Below are 18,114 nucleotides of genomic sequence, written 5' to 3' on the forward strand. Positions count from 1 at the left end.
TAAGGGTAATTTGGTACTTTTGCTAACAATAATTTTTAAAACTAAATTATTAATGATAATAAATAATTTATAAACTAAACATAATAAATATATATTAGTAGTTACTTAAATATATTATTTACATAAAATAATAAAAAGAATTATTAATTGTTATTATTGATAAAAATTATACTTTTATTTTTTTAACTGGATGTAAAATTGTTAATTAATAGTTCATATAGTATATATTATATATATGCATTATATATATAATATCATAATATAATATAATATAGTATAATATAAAATATTACATATACGTTTAGTATTTATATTCTATAATTATATATATTTATTGATAATATACATTCTAAATTTCATAAAACCAAAAAACTGAAGAACAGAACTTGTCAAAAACTAAACCGGTCAACCGATTAACCAATTGGTTTTGATTCGGTTTCCATTTTTTATTTTTCAAAAACCGAAAGACTGGTTGATCTTATAAAAAGGTACATGGTTTAGTTAACTGAACCCCGTAAGCACCCCTAGTTTCTATAACTGTTGCGAGAAATCTCAACTCAAAATAGGCAGGCATCTGAGGTATTGAAAAGGACATAGAAGTGTCTCAAGTTGAATCTCAAGATTAATATTTCTACCGCAAGACTGGTTATATTTTTGTTGGGATACCTTGGGAATTGGGATGTTCTCCACTGGGCAAGGTTCAAAATTTCGATATGCATCAGGCTATATGAGTCCTTCCCAATACGCCCATACAGCGAGTGTTTTGGGTCAGACAGTGGTTCAGGAGATGGACAGGCTTTAAACCAACCCCCCTGAACCAGATTTGAAAAAAAAAAATAAAAAAAATAGAGAAACAGGCACCAATACAGGCCGGCGTATCGGTTGTATGGACCCCTTGTTTTTTAGTTTCTGTTAATATAGTCTCTTAAAAAAAAAACAAACACTCAAGGACTGCAGTTCAACTAATGTTCCACACTAGCATCGCAAAACTATGGATCAAACAGAAAACGGGTTCAATACAATTTAGTTCAGGTTCAACTATCAGTCTCAATCCAGACCCGTGCATCAGCTAACCAAACTATGACAAGTGAATAAAATTGAACCATCAGCTGAAATTTTTTCTTTACCGTTTAATTTAACGATCTAGTTCTATGATTCTAACTTCTCAAGTATTGTCACAACCAGGACTGACAGTAAAGCAAAGGTACTGAAGATCCAATCTTTATTAAACCTGACTCTTGATTACTATTGTTCTAGATGCTCCTCTTTTGCAGAAACACCATCCTGTGTCATCAAGGTGAACCTTTTAGACAATGAAGGTTAAATGGTCTGCTGCATTTATATCAAGCGAAGCTTATGTACAGCATCTTCTGGCACTTTGGAATCACATGCAGCACCCAATATATGCTTAAAGATGTTGATAATGGATTTTCACAAGCTCTCTTGCATTGACGGACAAAACAACCAAAACTCTTCGGAAGCTTCAAACCCTATGGATCCAAGAATTGAATAGTCTGCATTACATCAACTGTGGTGCAAAACAATAATAAACTAGCACAAGAAGTGGATGTTTATGCCCAAAAATATGACTCTAAACAAAGGAAGCACCTCAATTGAGTTCAAAAGATCTTACATGAGATAAAAAACATTATAAGGACCTTATAGATAGGGAAAATTCCCAATTAGTGGGTATTTTGGTGACCCAACTTTCTTGAATAGAAGAGGCAAGGATTTAGGACTGTTCATTTTTTATCAATGTTTGAATGGTTGATAAAGAAAATTAGATGATACTTGAAGGGCATTTGCATCTTTTTAAATGTCACTTAATGGCTGGTTAAGGGCTGGTTAACGGTAGGTACTAAATTGGCATGTTTTGAAAGTTTGAGGACCAAAATGGCACTAGGCCCAAAGTACAGGGTACTAATCGGGAATTTTCCCTTGTAGATAAATCAATAGGAATGTATAGGGGAACAAATAAAAAAATATATAAAAAGGTGAGTAACTGAACAAGGACAATCAATATGTTACTTAAATTTATACCTAACGCCCTGAAAGCAGTTATTTTTCTTCTGGCACAAACTCTAATGGAGCCCTCTCCAAATACTGGTCTGATTGATGTGCAGCACCTTGTATCGGACAGGACCCAAGTCACCTCTTCCATGCCCAAGCAAATACTTTTCATGGAAAAGCCCAAATTGTTGGACCTATCACCCATATCTGTCCTATGTCCTGTGCACCAGCCGGTAAGATTATATGAATACCAGCTTCTTGGGGTTGGACCATTTAAATCCTCTTAGGGGGCGTTCTTTTTTTTGGATTTTGAGAGGGGGGAAAGTTGGTTAATGGGATTTTGGTTCCCATTGACCAAGAATCCCATATTCTTTTTTCAGATTTATGTGGAGATCAGGGAAAGTTTATTTTCCTGGGAAGTGATACCCATCTCCTAGGTGGGTAAATAACTTTCCCAACTAGGGGGAAGTTGCCAACACTTGAATGGGACAAAAATACCCCTTTTAATAATGGATTTTTATAGCTAAAATGGTCATTGCCTTATTTACATAAGAAATAAAAGATCATGAGTAAATGCACTTACCCGGGTAAGTGTTTCCCAGAAAAAAGTTACCCAGGTAACTGCATTTACCCAGGTAAGTAACTTACCAAAAAGCGAACGGGGCCTCAATTCCAATGGAAATAGAAAATGCCTCATGGGATGTAGTCAGTATGCAACAGGATTGCCTCTTTGGTGCTCATAAAAGTGAGGAGCTGCCTCTATCAGCCAAGAAGGATCAATAGCAGTGACATTGCGCATGTATTGTCGATCAGTTGAAACAAGAGAATGGAAGATAACCCACTTTGGATTAACTCTGCAGAAAAGGAAACAAAGTTGCAGAAGTGGTGTCATGCAAATTTTGCATCTGCTTCATCAAGATGCAAAGTTCAAAACAAACCAAGGGGAAAAAAGTTGGGTGCAAATTAAACTTTTAATGGAAGCATCAGGGGGAAGACATGGTACAATATCTCTATCATGATGTGAGACATTTTACGCATAATAGTTGCACCTGGACTTCAAATAGATACTTCACTTTATTCTCTTTCTGCCCAAAAATGTATATTTGGATTTTACATATAGCATATTGTCATACAAAAAAAAAGAAAATATTATCCATCTCATTTACCATAAAATATTTCATACTTGTTAATGGTTCAGTTAGCACTGGTTCAGTTCTAGGTCTGAAATAAGAAAGAAAGAAGAAAGAATAGAAGAGAAAGAAGAGGAAGGGTGTTAGAGTCGGCTGTAGAAGGGTAGTATAGACTTTTTATGTTAAGTTATTATATTAGTTGTTCAGCTGATTTTGCTCTCACTTAAGTGAGGGCACAATAGTAATTCTTGTATATTTTAGAAGGGTATAAATAAAAGAGTGGCCGACTAGAGAAGGGGGACTTTTCTCTCTAGTTTGGCTGAGACTATTCTTTCTCTCCTCCTCCTCCTTCTCCCTCTCTTTCTTTTGATCTGGACTTATACGAACATCTAATCTGAGTTTTATCAAAGGGAATAGAGAGAACGGCTGGAGAAAAATCACCCACTCTCAGCCGACCTTCTTATTTATATGTTATGCGTCTTGGTGTACAAAGACTTATGTCCCTATTTGAGTATGGGAAACAACTTAAAACAAAGATAAAAAGGACAACATAACTCTAATAAAAAATAAAAAGACCAAACTACCCTTATGATTGCTGATTCTAACATTCCTTCGCAAGCTGGTGAGTATGTCATATAATCTCAGCTTGTTACATATGTAGCCCACTCTCCCCCGACTCAACTGATTTCATAATTCACATGTATTGTACTTATCACTCCACTGAGCATCTTTTCTCTTACAAAGTGGCAATTAACTTCTATGTGTTTTGTTCTCTCATGGAAAACTGGATTAGAAGAAATGTGGATTGTAGCTTGGTTGTCACAATACAACTTCATAGGGCTGTCAATTGAGAATCCCATCTCCTGCAAAAGGTTCTTCAACCACACTAGTTCACATGTAGTGTGTACTTTGTAGTGGATCTTCTTTCAAAAATTGAGGCAGCCCAATTGGAGCTCCCTTCAAATATCAAACAATCCTTAGAACTGTATCCCAATTGGATGTTAGACAGTGTATGCCCTTAGCTCCAATAAGATTGATGTACAGATACATTTATTGTAAATGAATCATAGTACATAATTGCTTCATATTATGATTGGTGTGTTTCTGTGTAATCACCCCTTAAACTGGACACATATGAGACTCGCGTTAGTTAGAATGTTCTCAGTCGTTGGATAGACTTGGGGAGTTTATCCTGCCAAGGTTGACACTAATGTGCTGCTAAAGAATTTGGGGCAGCTTGTCTCAGCTGCTAGGGTTGGACCCGAAGCACGTGTGTGTTTGTTTGAAGTACTGAATCCGGACATTCTTTTTTTCAGTTATGCCCTGGACCTTGGAGACTGATGGGCAAAACTGGAATGTTACACATAACCCCTAGACTTGATTATGGTACTACACTAGGTATCGGATCGGGCTGTCTTTGATATGCCAATCAGTGAGATCCTTTGGGGGTCAAAACCTGCGTATGTTGGGGCAATTTGAGAATTCACTCGAGTGGGTGATCATAGTGATAGGATCAGCCCCTTTGTCAGACAAAGTGAATGATCGGGACTGCACTTTCTCTGATGAAAACCAAAATTGTCGGCAGTCGATTTCAACCGTGTTTGAGATTTGTTTTGCAAAATATATTTATATATATATATATATTATGTTTTAAGAAAAAGTGTTTGCAAAAAGGTTTTAATTCTTGGGACCCATCTGAGCATAGAGTGCAACACTGCACCTTGCAGTCAGGGGAGAGGTCCTTCCTTGTCGGGCAGTGTTTGATCATTATGGGTTGAGGGGTTAAGTGTAAGAGACCATTGGGAGCTGTTTACCTGATGGGCTATATCTTACTTAAGTCCATTGTCCTTGGGCTTTCATAGGATGGCTGGACTCAAGGATCACTTAATTGTAAATGTTGGACCCATTAAGAGCCCATACTGATGGACTTAGGGGTTCACTATACTTGACAGTGAATTCGGCTAGGCCTTTTCTTAGAGGCTGAGCTGAACCCATGTGGGCTTATGTAAGGTCATTGTTGGGGGCCCACGCCATACAAAGTGAACCTAAATGGGCCAGCAACTACCTAGGGAGTAGGGACATGAGCAACTTGCTTAATGGGCCTAAAGCCAATGACTATTTGGATTAATCAAGATGTCACGTGACAGCTTAAGCAGTCATGTAACATGGGCGAATATGGGTTTGGATAAGGGTCTGGAGCATCCATTTTGATAAGAGGATAAGTCTTATCCACTAAGAGAGTCCAAATCCAAATAAAGATTTGGATTAGGAACCTCCTAATCCAATTAGGAGAGGTGCTCCTTAAGGAGAGTTCGACTTGCTCTAGATCACTCTGCTATCAACTCTCTCTCTGCTCTTGCCGCCCCAGAAACCCTAATTCGTTCTCTCCTTGGGTGACTGATCTTGATTAGTTTTGTTTCTGATTTTTGCAAGAAAATATCAGAGAAAATTCATGCTCACCTCCCTTGTACGATCCAAAGAGTTGGATCGCAGTTTTGCTGAAAACTGCATTGCTGAACCGGCTTCATTCCAAGCTACACCATCTTCAGTGGAGGCTGGTTTTGGGATTTAATTTGGGCGTGAACTACGACTTTGGGAGCTACATTTGTGGAATCCGTATCAGGTATACTTCTCCCTCTAGTTTGGTTTCAGATTTGGTCCGTTTTCGATGCAAGAACAATCACTGAAAAATGCAATTTTTCTAAATCAGGGAATAGGATTCTTGGAAGGCTGAAAGAAAATTTTTAAAATTTTGCCCAACCATCTAGCATGGTTCGGCCATCCATATGATGGATTTCACCTTCCTTCATTGGAACCCGAGGATTCTACATAAATTGGTTCACCACACCAATTGCAAATGATGTACACGACCGAGTAATAGTTAAGTAGTTCAACTTACTCACCAACCTTCTGTACCTCCTATGATCTTCAAACTCTTCACCTGTATCAGTACTTAATTTGACATTTGGTTCCATGGGTGTTTTAGCTGGTTTGGCACCTAATAGTCTTGTCTCCTCTAGCAAGTCAAGAACATACCTTATTTGGTACAAATTAATACCATGCCTCGACCTTGCAACTTCTATTCCCAAAAAATACTTCAGTTCCCCAAGATCTTTTGTTTGAAAGTGATGATGCAAAAAAACCTTTAATCTGTCAATCCCTACACTGACTACCAATTATGACAATATCATCTACATATACCACCAACTAAATCTTCCCAGCTTCAGATTCATGGTCGAACACATAATGATCAACTTAACACTGTTTCATACAAAAGTCTTTTACTACTTCACTGAACTTGCCAAACCACACACGTGGAGATTGTGTTAGCCTATAGATTGCCTTCTTAAGTCTACAAACCTTACCATCCTCCCCTTGAGCAACAAGCCTTTGTGGTTGCTCCATGTATACCTTCTCGAGGTCACCATGTGGCACTTTATTATATCATGCTATAAAAGGAGCCAATAATACACAGTGTTTTAAAAGGCATGGGAGGGCCTCAAGGTGAGGCACTCCCAAAACGCCTTGAGGTGTATGTCAGAGGCGTTGACACCTCTGAGGCGTACGCCTCAGGTGCAACAGGTGTATGCCTCATACGCTTTTTCATGAGGCATGTTATAGGTGTACACCTCATATGCTTTTTTCATGAGGCATGCTAGAGGTTTGCACCTCGTGTCACGCCTCTGTGTTTTAAAACATTGATTATACATTGCTACTAAAGATATCAAAACTCGAACAGATCCAATCTTGGCAACTGGAGAGAAGGTTCCTATGTAGTCAACTCCATATAACTAGGAATAACCTTTAGCCACCAATCGATCCTTCAACCTTTCCACACTTCCATCTGGTAAATACTTTATAGTATGCACCCACTTACATCCTACAACATGCTTAACAGGAAGGAGAGTTGTAAGCTCCAACATGTGATTATGTGAAAGTGCAAACAACGCCTCCTCCATTGCTTGGCACCTCCTTAGGGAGGTGATAGCTTCCTAGACATTCTTAGGAATAGAAACAAAGGATAAAAGAGAAACAAATTGTCAATGGAAAGCAGAAAAGTGAGAAATAAAAACATAATTGGAAGTGGGATGAGAAGTACAACCGTGTTTATCTTTCTACAATGCAATAGGAAGATCAAGGTCAGAAGGAAAGGAAACAATTGTTGGATCCATTGACGAAGAAGGGATTAGAGGAGGAGCCAGTGCCCATATGTGAGCATACACTTGTGATTGGTGGTCTTTCAATAGTAACCTACATTGGAGGAAACACTAGAGGAGAGGGAGGAACATCAGGCCTCGTAAAGAAGGGAATAGATTCAAAGTAAGTGACATTTGGACAAACAAATGAATGATGGGAACTGTGATTGTAAAATTTATGCCCTTTTTGGGTTCTAGAATATCCAAGAAAGATGCATTTTGTAGCATGTGCGTCTAGCTTGTCCATTTCAGGCTTTAAATTATTAACAAAACATACACAACCAAAAATTGTGAAAGTAAGGGGAAATGGAGATAGAGTAGGAAACCAGATTGAGAAAGGAGAATGACTTCCAAGGATAGACATGGACATCCGATTGATGAGGAAACATGATGTAAGTACAACATCACTCTAAAACATTTAGGAACATTCATGTTGTGCATAATGGACTAGGCAATTTCGAGTAAATGTCATTTCTTCCGTTCAGCCATGCCATTCTGTTGTGGTAAGTACAAGAAGTTTGATGAATTGCATAGTGTTTCTCTAAATATTGTTGAAATGGTGTCGAACAATATTCCTTGGCATTATCAAAATAGAGAATTTTAATATGAACACCAAGTTGAGTATGAATTTCAACATGAAATTTTTGGAAAATAGAGAATAGTTCATTTCTTTCTTTCACAAGATAAAGCTGAATAGTCATCGCAAAAACTACAAAATAAAGCCATGTCATCCTTTATCTTTCACAAGATAAAGACATGTCATCCTCAAAATCCAACTATCAACTCTAGGACTAAAGGTAACTCTATGATGTTTCCCATATTGGCACGACTCACAATCCAAAGAAGAAGATGACTTAATGACGAAACAAATAACTTGAGTGCCTTGAGAAACAGATGACCAAGCCTGCACTGTCATTGAAGAGAAGTGAGGGAAGATTGGAGTGCTACTTTTGGACCACCACCATCAAGATAATACAAGCCACCAGCTTCATGCCCTTCACCAATCTTCATCCCCGTCTTGAGATCGTAAAAAACACAATGGGTAAAAGGTGCTGGAAAAATTAAGAGACTTCGTCAATCTATTGACAAACATGAGGTTCAATGGGAATTTGGGTACATATAAAACAAAGGATAAAGATAAAGATGTAAGGTCAACATTACCAACACCACAACTAGGAGAGGTAAAACCATTAGCTAGGGTAACTATTTGGGATGTGGAAGACTGAGATAGAGAAGAAAACACACCTGGAGTCCAAGTCACATGATTGGAGGCTCCAGATTTAATACTCCAATGGGAACGTTTGGATGCCAAACAAGCCATACCTAAGTAAGAAAGGGTGGTTGTGTTCTACAGAAAGGAAGCCTGAAGAAACCTTTCATACTCACCATCTGGGACATTCACCATTTCCTTCCTAGATGCACTTGTAGATGTGGAAGGTAAACTGATCAGCTTGTTGGTTCTCACTAACTGCACCACTACCACTTGTCACAGTTTGTTGGTTCTCACTAACTCCACAATACACGCTTCCTAGGACCATTGCTCCGTCCTCGAGCATGACCTCCCCCTGAATCTTGACATCCACCTCGTCCACCAGTACAATTAAGCATAAGACCACCTTGGCTCCCTTGGACTCCACATCCACCTCCACCACCTTAATTCCCACAACCTCCCCTTCTTGCCACCACAAAAGCATACCTATCAGAGAGGGTAGGACTCTCTAAAGGTCCGATAGAAATCTTTGGAGCCGGGTAAACACCTCCTCAAGAAAGGGAAGGGCAGATCCACCTAGTATTTGTGCTCTAACTGGCTCATATTCAGATTTCAATCCCACTAAAAACCTCATTACATCAAGTAGTTCTCATTGCTGCTGTTGAATTTTAGCATCTGATGTCAAGGGATGATGCACATTAAACTCATTCCAAATGTTTCTCATACTAGCATAATATTCCTCTAGGCTTTGACTTCCCTACTACAAATTAAAGTACTCTTGATAAAGTTGATACACTCTAGTAGTGTTATCTTGGCCATAATAGAGTTTCTTAGCATGGTTCCAAATCTCCTTGGTTGTATCCAAAAACATAATCTATGCATCCTCTTGTTCCCATTCACTATACCCCTAAGATTCAATTGAGGCTTTTTCCTCCACATGTTCTACCTTCTTGGCTCTAAGAAAAACATCCAATGACTTAGCCCATTGCCCATAATTCTCACCATTTAATTTGATCGATGTCATCTATACATTCAGGTAAATGGGGGAATCATAACACTTGATTTATTACCACTACTCTCTCCAATTGTTTCCATTGGTTAAAAAAAGATAAACTTCAATCACCAATATCACCCTACACTATTCAGCACTCACTACAGTGCACCACAAGTAGGTAATTATTGCTGAAACAGACAATGTCTCAGGTTTCAACAATAAAACTCACTGCTGTCACACATTCAGACACCAATAGGAAAGGAAAAAATCACTCCCTACACATACCTGCTAACCAACACTGCTAGGTAATTGAAATCTGTTTGCTGGATTACAGCAGTCGAAGAAGAGGGAGAGGAAGAAGAAGAGAAGAAGATCTGAGAGAGGTGGCTTAAACTCTTCAGCCGACCCAACAAGTTTATATAGATGATTATAAAATAATATTACATGAAAGGACTAGAATGCCCCTGATTAGTGATGGGACACCTAGACAAATAAACAATTAAAACATTAAACAGATTTAGGCCCAATAACTAAGAACATAAGACACAAATAAGACCAACTTAAACACTAATAACAGCCGAACCAACACTCCCCCTCAAGCTAAGCATGGATGTCAATCATGTTTAGCTTGCCAAGTAAGTCTGGGAACTTCGTTGAAGCTAGTCCTTTAGTTAACACGTCTGCAATCTGCATCTCGGAAGGATTATAAGGAATGCAGAGTTCGCCATGTAACCAGTTTTGTCACAGTACAGCCTGAGAGGACACTCGACCTTTACCCCGAGCTCACCAAGAAGGGTTCTAAGCCACAACAGTTTTGCAACACCATAGGCCATAGCTCGATATTCAGCCTCTGCACTCGATCTGGCAACCACATTCTGCTTTTTACTTCGCCATGTAACCAGATTTCCTCCAACAAACGAGCAATACCCAGAAGTAGACTTCCTATCCCCAATAGAGCCAGCCCAATATGCATCAGTATACACTTCAATTTCAATTTTATTGTGTTTTTTGAACAAAATTCCTTTTCCTGGGCAAGTCTTCAAGTACCTGAGAATTCTTTCCACTGTTCTCATATGAGGAATATTTGGAGAGTGTTAGACAGTTTTGTATGCCCTTAGCTTCAATCCAATTTGATGTACTTTTGTTATTTAGTGGAAATAAATAAAGTGCATGTTTGATTCATGATGTTTGGTATAATTCTGTGTAAGACCCTAAAACTGGACACTTATAGAGACTCGTGTTAGTTTTAAACGTTCACAGCCATTGGATAAGTCTGGGGAGATTTATCCTGCCAAGGCTGATACTGGTGTGCCACCAAGTGTTGGGATGGCCTGTCTCGGCCACCAGGGTAAGACCCAAGACACATGTAGTATGGGATTACTTGAATCCTTGAACCGGACCAGATTTTCAGTATTGCCCTGGACCTTGGAGATAGATGGGCAAAACTAGAAAATTACACCTGACCCCTAGACTCGATTATGACACTTCACTATGTGTCGGATCGGGCTGCCTTTGATATGCCAATCAGTGAGATCCTTAGCAGGGATCAAAACCTGGGTATGCTGGGACAGTCTGAGAATTCATCTGAGTGGGTGATCATAGTGACAGGATCAGCCCCTTTGTCGGACAAGGGTAATGATCGGGAAAGGCGCTCTCTCTGATGGAAACCAAATTGCCGGCAGTTGATTTCAATCGTTGGAATTTTGTTTTGCAAAATTAAAATATATATGTATATGTACGGTTTCAAAATGTTTGCAAATGGTTTTAATTCCCGGGATCTATGTGAGTAGAGAGTGCGGCACTGTTCCTTGCAGCCGAGGGAGAGGTCCTCTCTTGTCGGGCAGTGCTTGATCATTAAGGGCTGAGAGGTCAAGTGTAAGACCATTTAGGATAATACCTGAAGGGCTAATCTTGCACCTGCCCATAGCCCCTGGGTTTTTATAAGATGGCTTGGCCCAGGGACCACTTGATGTAAGTGTTGGGTCCATAGGGTCCATGTGATGGGCTCAGGGGTTCACTGAGTCTTTCAGTTAATTCGGCTAGGCCTTGTAATAAAGGCTGGGCCGAACCCATGTGGCTGGTGTGTAGATCAATGCTTGGGTCCCACGCCATACAAAGAAGCCCAACTGGGCAGCAGATTGGAAACTAGTTAAGCACTGAACATTTAATGGGCCAAAAGCCCATTTCGAGCTGGGCTGATATGATCACCCATTTGTGGGGCGAATCTAAGATTAATGTTATTAAAAGGATTGGGCCTTTAATCTTATCCACTCTAGGAGACCAAATTCAAATTAGATTTGAATCTGGTAACCTTCTGATAAGATTAGGAGTAAGCTAACTTAATCTGTAGATAGGATTAAGATAATCCCCTATCCAAATGCTGATTTGGATTGGGATAACTCCTAATTAGGAGGTTTCTTAATCAAGAAGAAAAGAAGAGAAACCCCATGAGAGAAAAGAGATTTTCAAACCAAGGGTTCAAGCAAGAAAGCATCCTGCGAACTGAGATAGGATCTCATACACACTCCAGAGAGAAGAGAAGCAATTCAGCCATCTTCGTCCCAGGAGTTCTCCTCCAGTCGCCGCCATTCCCTCTTGCAAGATTTGATCTTTGCAGCAATAGGGAGTCAAGAAATCAGTTCTTGACATCAGTCTTGCAAGAAAGACTGAAAAAGATTCGATGTTCAGAGTTTCCAGAGGGTTCTTGCGAAGGATCCAGTGTGTAGTACGCACCCTGCTGGTTCCGTTCCACCCACAACTGTGTCATCTTCAGCAGGAGCGGATCTTGGTGTCTTCTTTGGGCGTGAACACCAACTTTAGGAGATACTATTTCTCCGGATCAGGTATAATCCTCCATTTTTCTTTTTGGTTCAGATCTGGTTCGATTATTGTTCAAGTAAGATCCTTGAATATTGTATTCTAAATTTAGGGAATACGATTCCCAGTTGGGAGAAGGTAGGAAAATTTTTGAAATTCGCCCACCCATTCCGCAACCTTTTGGCGTCCATTAGATGGATCCTACCATTCTTTCAATGGTATCAGAGCCACAGGTTCGAATCTTGAACCAAAAGAAAATCAGATCTGAACCTGCGCAGATGGACAGAAGATGTTCTGCCAAGATTTGCGCAGATTGTTTTCTTTTTTTCAAGAAATTGTTTCTTGTTAAGGGCGATAGATCTGAAATTAATTTTTGTTAAATCCAAAATTTATTTAGAACTGTTCTTTATTTATTTTTGATTTAATGGACTGTTCCTTTTATTCATTTATTTTATTCAATTCGGTCTGTAAATAATTTTTTTTTTTATTTTTCTAGACTGAATGTATAGGATTTGATCAAGAATGTAATAAATCAATAGAAATAGGATTTCTGTTTTTTTTATTTTCTTGATTGAAGAAGAAGGCGGCGCTGGAGATTTGCAGATGGAGAAATCGCTTTCTGCGATTTGCAGTTTGTGAAACTGCAACCTTAGTGATTAACCTCTGTTTTGCAGGTGGTGGGAACAGTCCATAGTTGATTTGTGATTGTTAAAAATCAAAATTATTAATTTCAGATCTTTCATGAATTAATTCTTGAATTGAAAATCAATTTCGGACCATTTCGAACTAGATTGGACCGAATCTAGGGTTCGAAAGGGACTGTTTTCCAGTCCATCTTTCTCACACTTGCTGTTCCAAATCTGATGTTCAATTACAGGGATTAATTCGGCCCACTTGTAAAGCCCAGTTTTAAAGGGTTAAAACTGCAAAAGCCCACTATTGTGAGAAAAGTTGTATGGGCCGAACTGCTAACTGCGATTCAGCCCATATACCTAGTCGACATTAATTGTTAATGTTATGGATTTTAAATAGGCTGTTAAATGGGCTTTACAGCAGTTAATTGATTGGATCAATTCATCCTTTACATGTGATGATTGGATGTTTGATGTGCTGCGACCATGGGCCATAAGCACTTGGCCCATGATAACTCGTTAGTGGCTCTTGCGCACACCATGGTTGAATGCACATCATTGCCATGGTGTCCCTTAAGGTCATTGGATGACCCTTCCTTGCTTGGTGGGCCCCACAACCCTGAAAAAGGATGCGTACGGAACCCCTAGCCGATTAAGGCCCACCAGAAATCTGACTTTATGAAAGTCAGTGGGAGCCACTTTGGTTTGACCTAAAATTAGAACTAGGGCGTAATTTTGTTCCCTCCAGTAAATATGAATGCATGTGATAGGGAGATCCATACGATGGACTCTCTAAAGGCCTTCCGTCATTAGCACAATGATGGGTCCTTCGGTAATGAGGAAACGCACCATAAAATTGGGCTATCCATTTGCTGTTGGATCTGTCAGAGTGTTTCATAAGATGATAGGGGCGTCATAGACCGATGTGGGAGGGGCTTCACCAGAAAATGGGAACTCTCTCACGGTACCTTGGCATAACCTGAATATGATGGGTGAGCACTCACTGGACAGAAAGGTTTACCTAAAAACGGCTCTGAACCTTGTCTGGCAGAGGCCAAAGGGAAACTCATTTGATGAGTGGATATGATCCGTCACAGAAAAGTGGTGGGGTTATGCAACTGAAACAGTTGGCTTCACGCACCCCATGTGATTTCCCACATTTCCAGAGACATTTCGTCGTCTCCGTCACTGAGAAAGGAGGGAAATCTCAGAGATGAACAAATGGGAATGGAACATAGGTTAAAAACCATATCTATGTAGGTAACATGAATCAAACTAAGGTTGTGGGCTAACGTCTTTGCTGTTTTATCAGAAAATGGGAAACAGTCAATTCGCAAAGCTTCTAGATGATAACAAACTTAAGGGCCCAAACTATGCCGACTGGTACAAAAATCTTATGTTGGTCCTAACTTCCGAAAAGTTAGATAAGGTGGTGAAAAATCCTGCCCCGGAGCGTTCGGGTGATAGGGCTTCTGAGGCCCGTAGAAGGGACAACCAAGATTGGGAGGATAAGAATTCCCTAGCCCGCTGCTTTGTCATTGCCTCACTAGACAACTCAATACAGAGGCAGTTCGATCAGATCGAACTAGCCAAGGACATATTGGACAGTCTAAAGACAATGTATGAAGAGCAAAACCGTTCTACTCGATAGAAGGTCCTGAAACTGTTCATGACCGCACAGATGTCCAAGGGGTAGAAAGTTCATGACCATTGTCCTCAGATGATGAGTTACATTAACGAACTCGAAGCTCTTGGCACGCAAGTGGATGCCATCCTGAATTCTTTGCCCTCTTCCTTCAATGTGTTCACAATGAACTACAACATGAATAAGCTGAATGTCAGCGTCCAGGAACTCAACAATATGTTGCAGAGGGCCAAGGATCTACTCAAGAAGGATGAGCCTGTGGTTATGCTTGCTGAAGCTAACAAATCGGGTAAGAAAAAGAGAAAGGCAAAGAAGCCCCAGAAGAAAGCTACCAAACCCAAAAAGCAGAAAAACAAGGCATCTGATGTCTGTCACTTCTGCAAGCAGACCGGCCACTGGAAGAGGAACTGTCCTGCCTACCTGGAATCTAAGAAAGGTAACGTCGAAACTTGTGTCATAGAAACTAATATGTTAGTTACTTCTGTGTCCTGGTGTGTTGACTCCGGGGCTTCAACTCATGCGTGTAACTCACTGCAGGGATTCAAAGTTAGCGAAAGATTGAGTGAAGGCGAAGTGACACTATTTTTGGGAACGATTGCAAGTGTTGCAGCTGGAGCAATAGGAACCATGGAATTAGTTTTTAGAGAAGGAGTCCTTGTACTTAAAGATCGTCTTTATGTACAAAACTTGAGAAGAAATTTGATTTCTGTTTCTAAATTGTGTGCTGATGGATATACTGTTTATTTTAGTAATATGATTACATTTAAACGGAATAACAAATTCATCGCATGCGGGGAACTGGAGAACGGTCTCTATGTTCTACATCCTTCTCTGGAACTAACTTAATCGAAACTACATCGGTCGAAAATCCCAAGAAAAGAAATCGTGATACAGTAAATCCCACGTGCCTCTGGCATTACCGACTTGGCCATATCGGTGTTGACCGAATCACAAGGTTGGTAAAGGATGGTCCTTTGGATTTTCTAACCGTAGAAAATCTTCCCACTTGTGAGCCTTGCCTTCAAGGTAAGATGACTAAGCGGCCATTTGATGATAAGCCTGAAAGATCTGCAAGCATACTTGACCTAATACATACTGATGTATGTGGTCCCCTGAGTGCTAGGACACGAAATCAACACGTGTATTTCATCACCTTTACAGATGATTTTTCACGATATGGTTACGTGTACCTCATGAGACACAAGTTTGAATCCTTTGAAAAGTTCAAAGAGTTCAAACAAGAAGTCGAGAAATAGTTAGGGAGAGAAATTAAGGCCCTTCGATTAGATCGAGGTGGCGAGTATCTCTCTGACGAATTTAGGGACTACTTAAAGGTCAACGGGATAGTGTCACAATTAGCTCCTCCTGCTACACCTCAACTCAACGGTGTTTCAGAGGAGGAATAGGACCTTGTTGGACATGGTCCGGCCAATTCTCGTACGCTCAAAATTACCCACATCCTTTTGGGGATACGCATTAGAGACTGCTATCTACGTGCTGAATCGAGTTTCGACCAAATCAGTTTCGAAAACTCTATATGAACTATGGACCGAAAGGAAGCCAAGTGTAAGACACTTGAAGATTTGGGGTTGTCCTGCACACGTTAAAAGAACAAGTGTGGACAAGTTGGAGTCTAAAGTCAGCCGTTGCCTATTTATAGGTTACCCAAAAGATTCGGTGGGTTATCTATTCTATGACCCAAGTGAGCAGAAAGTATTCTGCAGTCGAAACGCCCAATTCTTAGAAACTGAATACATCCTAGACACCCATCGTCAGGAAATAGTTCTTGATGAGGAGAGCTCAGGCACAGTGGGAGATGTCTCACAGGTTCCAGGTAGTGACCAACCTAGAAGATCCACTCGGGTATCCAGGCCACCAGTCCGATATGGTTATGACCAGGATAGTTACCTGGTAGAAGACTTGACTAGTGAAGAGGATCCCGTGACTTATGTGGAAGCTATGTTAGACATAGATTCCCAGAAGTGGGTGGAGGACATGAGAGCTGAGATGGACTCAATGGAGACCAATGAAGTCTGGACTCTAGTAGATCCGCCCTCTGGGGTAAAAGCAATTGGTTGCAAATGGATCTACAAGAGAAAGAAGGGCCCCGATGGCAGGATTGAGACCTACAAAGCTCGTTTAGTGGCGAAAGGGTACGCTCAGAAAGAAGGTATCGATTATGAGGAAACCTTTTCGCCCGTGGCCATGCTCAAATCCATTAGGATCTTGCTAGCTGTAGCAGTATACCATGACTACGAGATTTGGCAGATGGATGTCAAAACCGCGTTCCTGAATGGAGATCTTAATGAAGATATCTACATGTAGCAGCCGCAAGGCTTCATTGCTGCTGGTCAAGAACACATGGCATGTAAACTTAATAGATCCATATATGGACTTAAGCAGGCTTCTAAGAGTTGGAACATCCGTTTTGATTCTGCTGTCAAAACGTTTGACTTTGAGCAGAATCCAGATGAGCCCTATGTTTACAGGAAGTCCAATGGGGATAAGATCACCTTTTTGGTGTTGTAGGTGGACGATATCCTACTCATTGGGAATGATGTAGGAATGTTGACTTCGATTAAGGTATGGCTATCACAACAGTTCTCCATGAAAGATCTTGGAGAAGCTTCATACATACTGGGTCTTCGACTCTATAGAGATAGATCGAAGCGGATAATTGGATTATCCCAGGCTGCTTACATTGTCAAAAGATACAGCATGGAGAACTCCAAGAAAGGAAACGTTCCTTTCAGGCACGAAGTCACTCTCTCCAAGAAGATATCTCCCAAGACTTCTGAGGAGATTGTGGGCATGAGAGACGTTCCCTATGCCTCAGCCGTAGGGAGCATCATGTATGCCATGCTGTGCACTCGCCCGGACATAGCTCAGGCGGTGAGTGTGGTAAGCAGATTCCAGGCCAACCCAGGGCAAGAGCATTGGACTGTTGTGAAAAACATACTTAAATACCTTCGAAGGACAAAAGAGTTTTGTCTTGTATTCGATGGTAGTTCACTACAAGTTCTAGGGTATACCGATGCCGATTTCCAGTCGGATCCAGATGATAGAAAGTCTACATCTGGGTATGTTATCACAATGGAATCGTGTGTTGTTTGCTAGAAAAGCAGCAAACAGGGGTCCACTGCAGATTCCACAACCGAGGCCGAGTACATTGCCGCAAGTGAAGCTGCCAAGGAAGCCGTGTGGATGAAGAAATTCATACACGAATTGGGAGTGATTCCGTCCAGCACATCACCCATCCCGTTGTTGTGCGACAATAACGGAGCGATCGCCCAGGCTAAAGAGCCTCGGGCCCACTCGAAGTCAAAGCACATCAAGAGGAAGTACCATGGAATGCGGGAGATCGTTGGTAGAGGGGAAGTCCTAATTCAGAAGGTAGCATCAGCGGATAATGTGGCAGACCCATTGACTAAGCCACTGACACAGAAGGTGTTTGAGAAACACGTGGAAAGTATGGGACTC

The 18,114-nt window shown here is 40.5% G+C and overlaps 1 protein-coding gene across 3 annotated transcripts in view; it reads right to left on the minus strand.

Annotated features, from left to right (window-relative positions):
* Positions 1-952: 952 nt before the first annotated feature.
* The window catches only part of LOC104612095 (RNA helicase family protein), a 132,487-nt gene continuing 115,325 nt past the window's right edge, over positions 953-18,114 (minus strand). For 2 of the 3 annotated variants that reach the window (XM_010279413.3, XM_010279410.3), the window contains exons 23-24: positions 2,659-2,864; positions 953-1,490 (exon numbers count right to left, since the gene is read on the minus strand). In XM_010279413.3, the coding sequence (XP_010277715.1) occupies positions 2,717-2,864 (148 nt within the window). In that variant the 3' untranslated portion in view covers positions 953-1,490; positions 2,659-2,716. Of the gene's footprint in view, positions 1,491-2,658; positions 2,865-18,114 lie in introns of those variants that run through there. The other variant, XM_088895294.1, reaches the window with a different exon arrangement.

Source organism: Nelumbo nucifera, chromosome 1 (assembly GCF_055504915.1).
Source record: "Nelumbo nucifera cultivar China Antique chromosome 1, China Antique-T2T, whole genome shotgun sequence".
In the NCBI taxonomy this organism is placed as follows: Eukaryota; Viridiplantae; Streptophyta; class Magnoliopsida; order Proteales; family Nelumbonaceae; genus Nelumbo; species Nelumbo nucifera.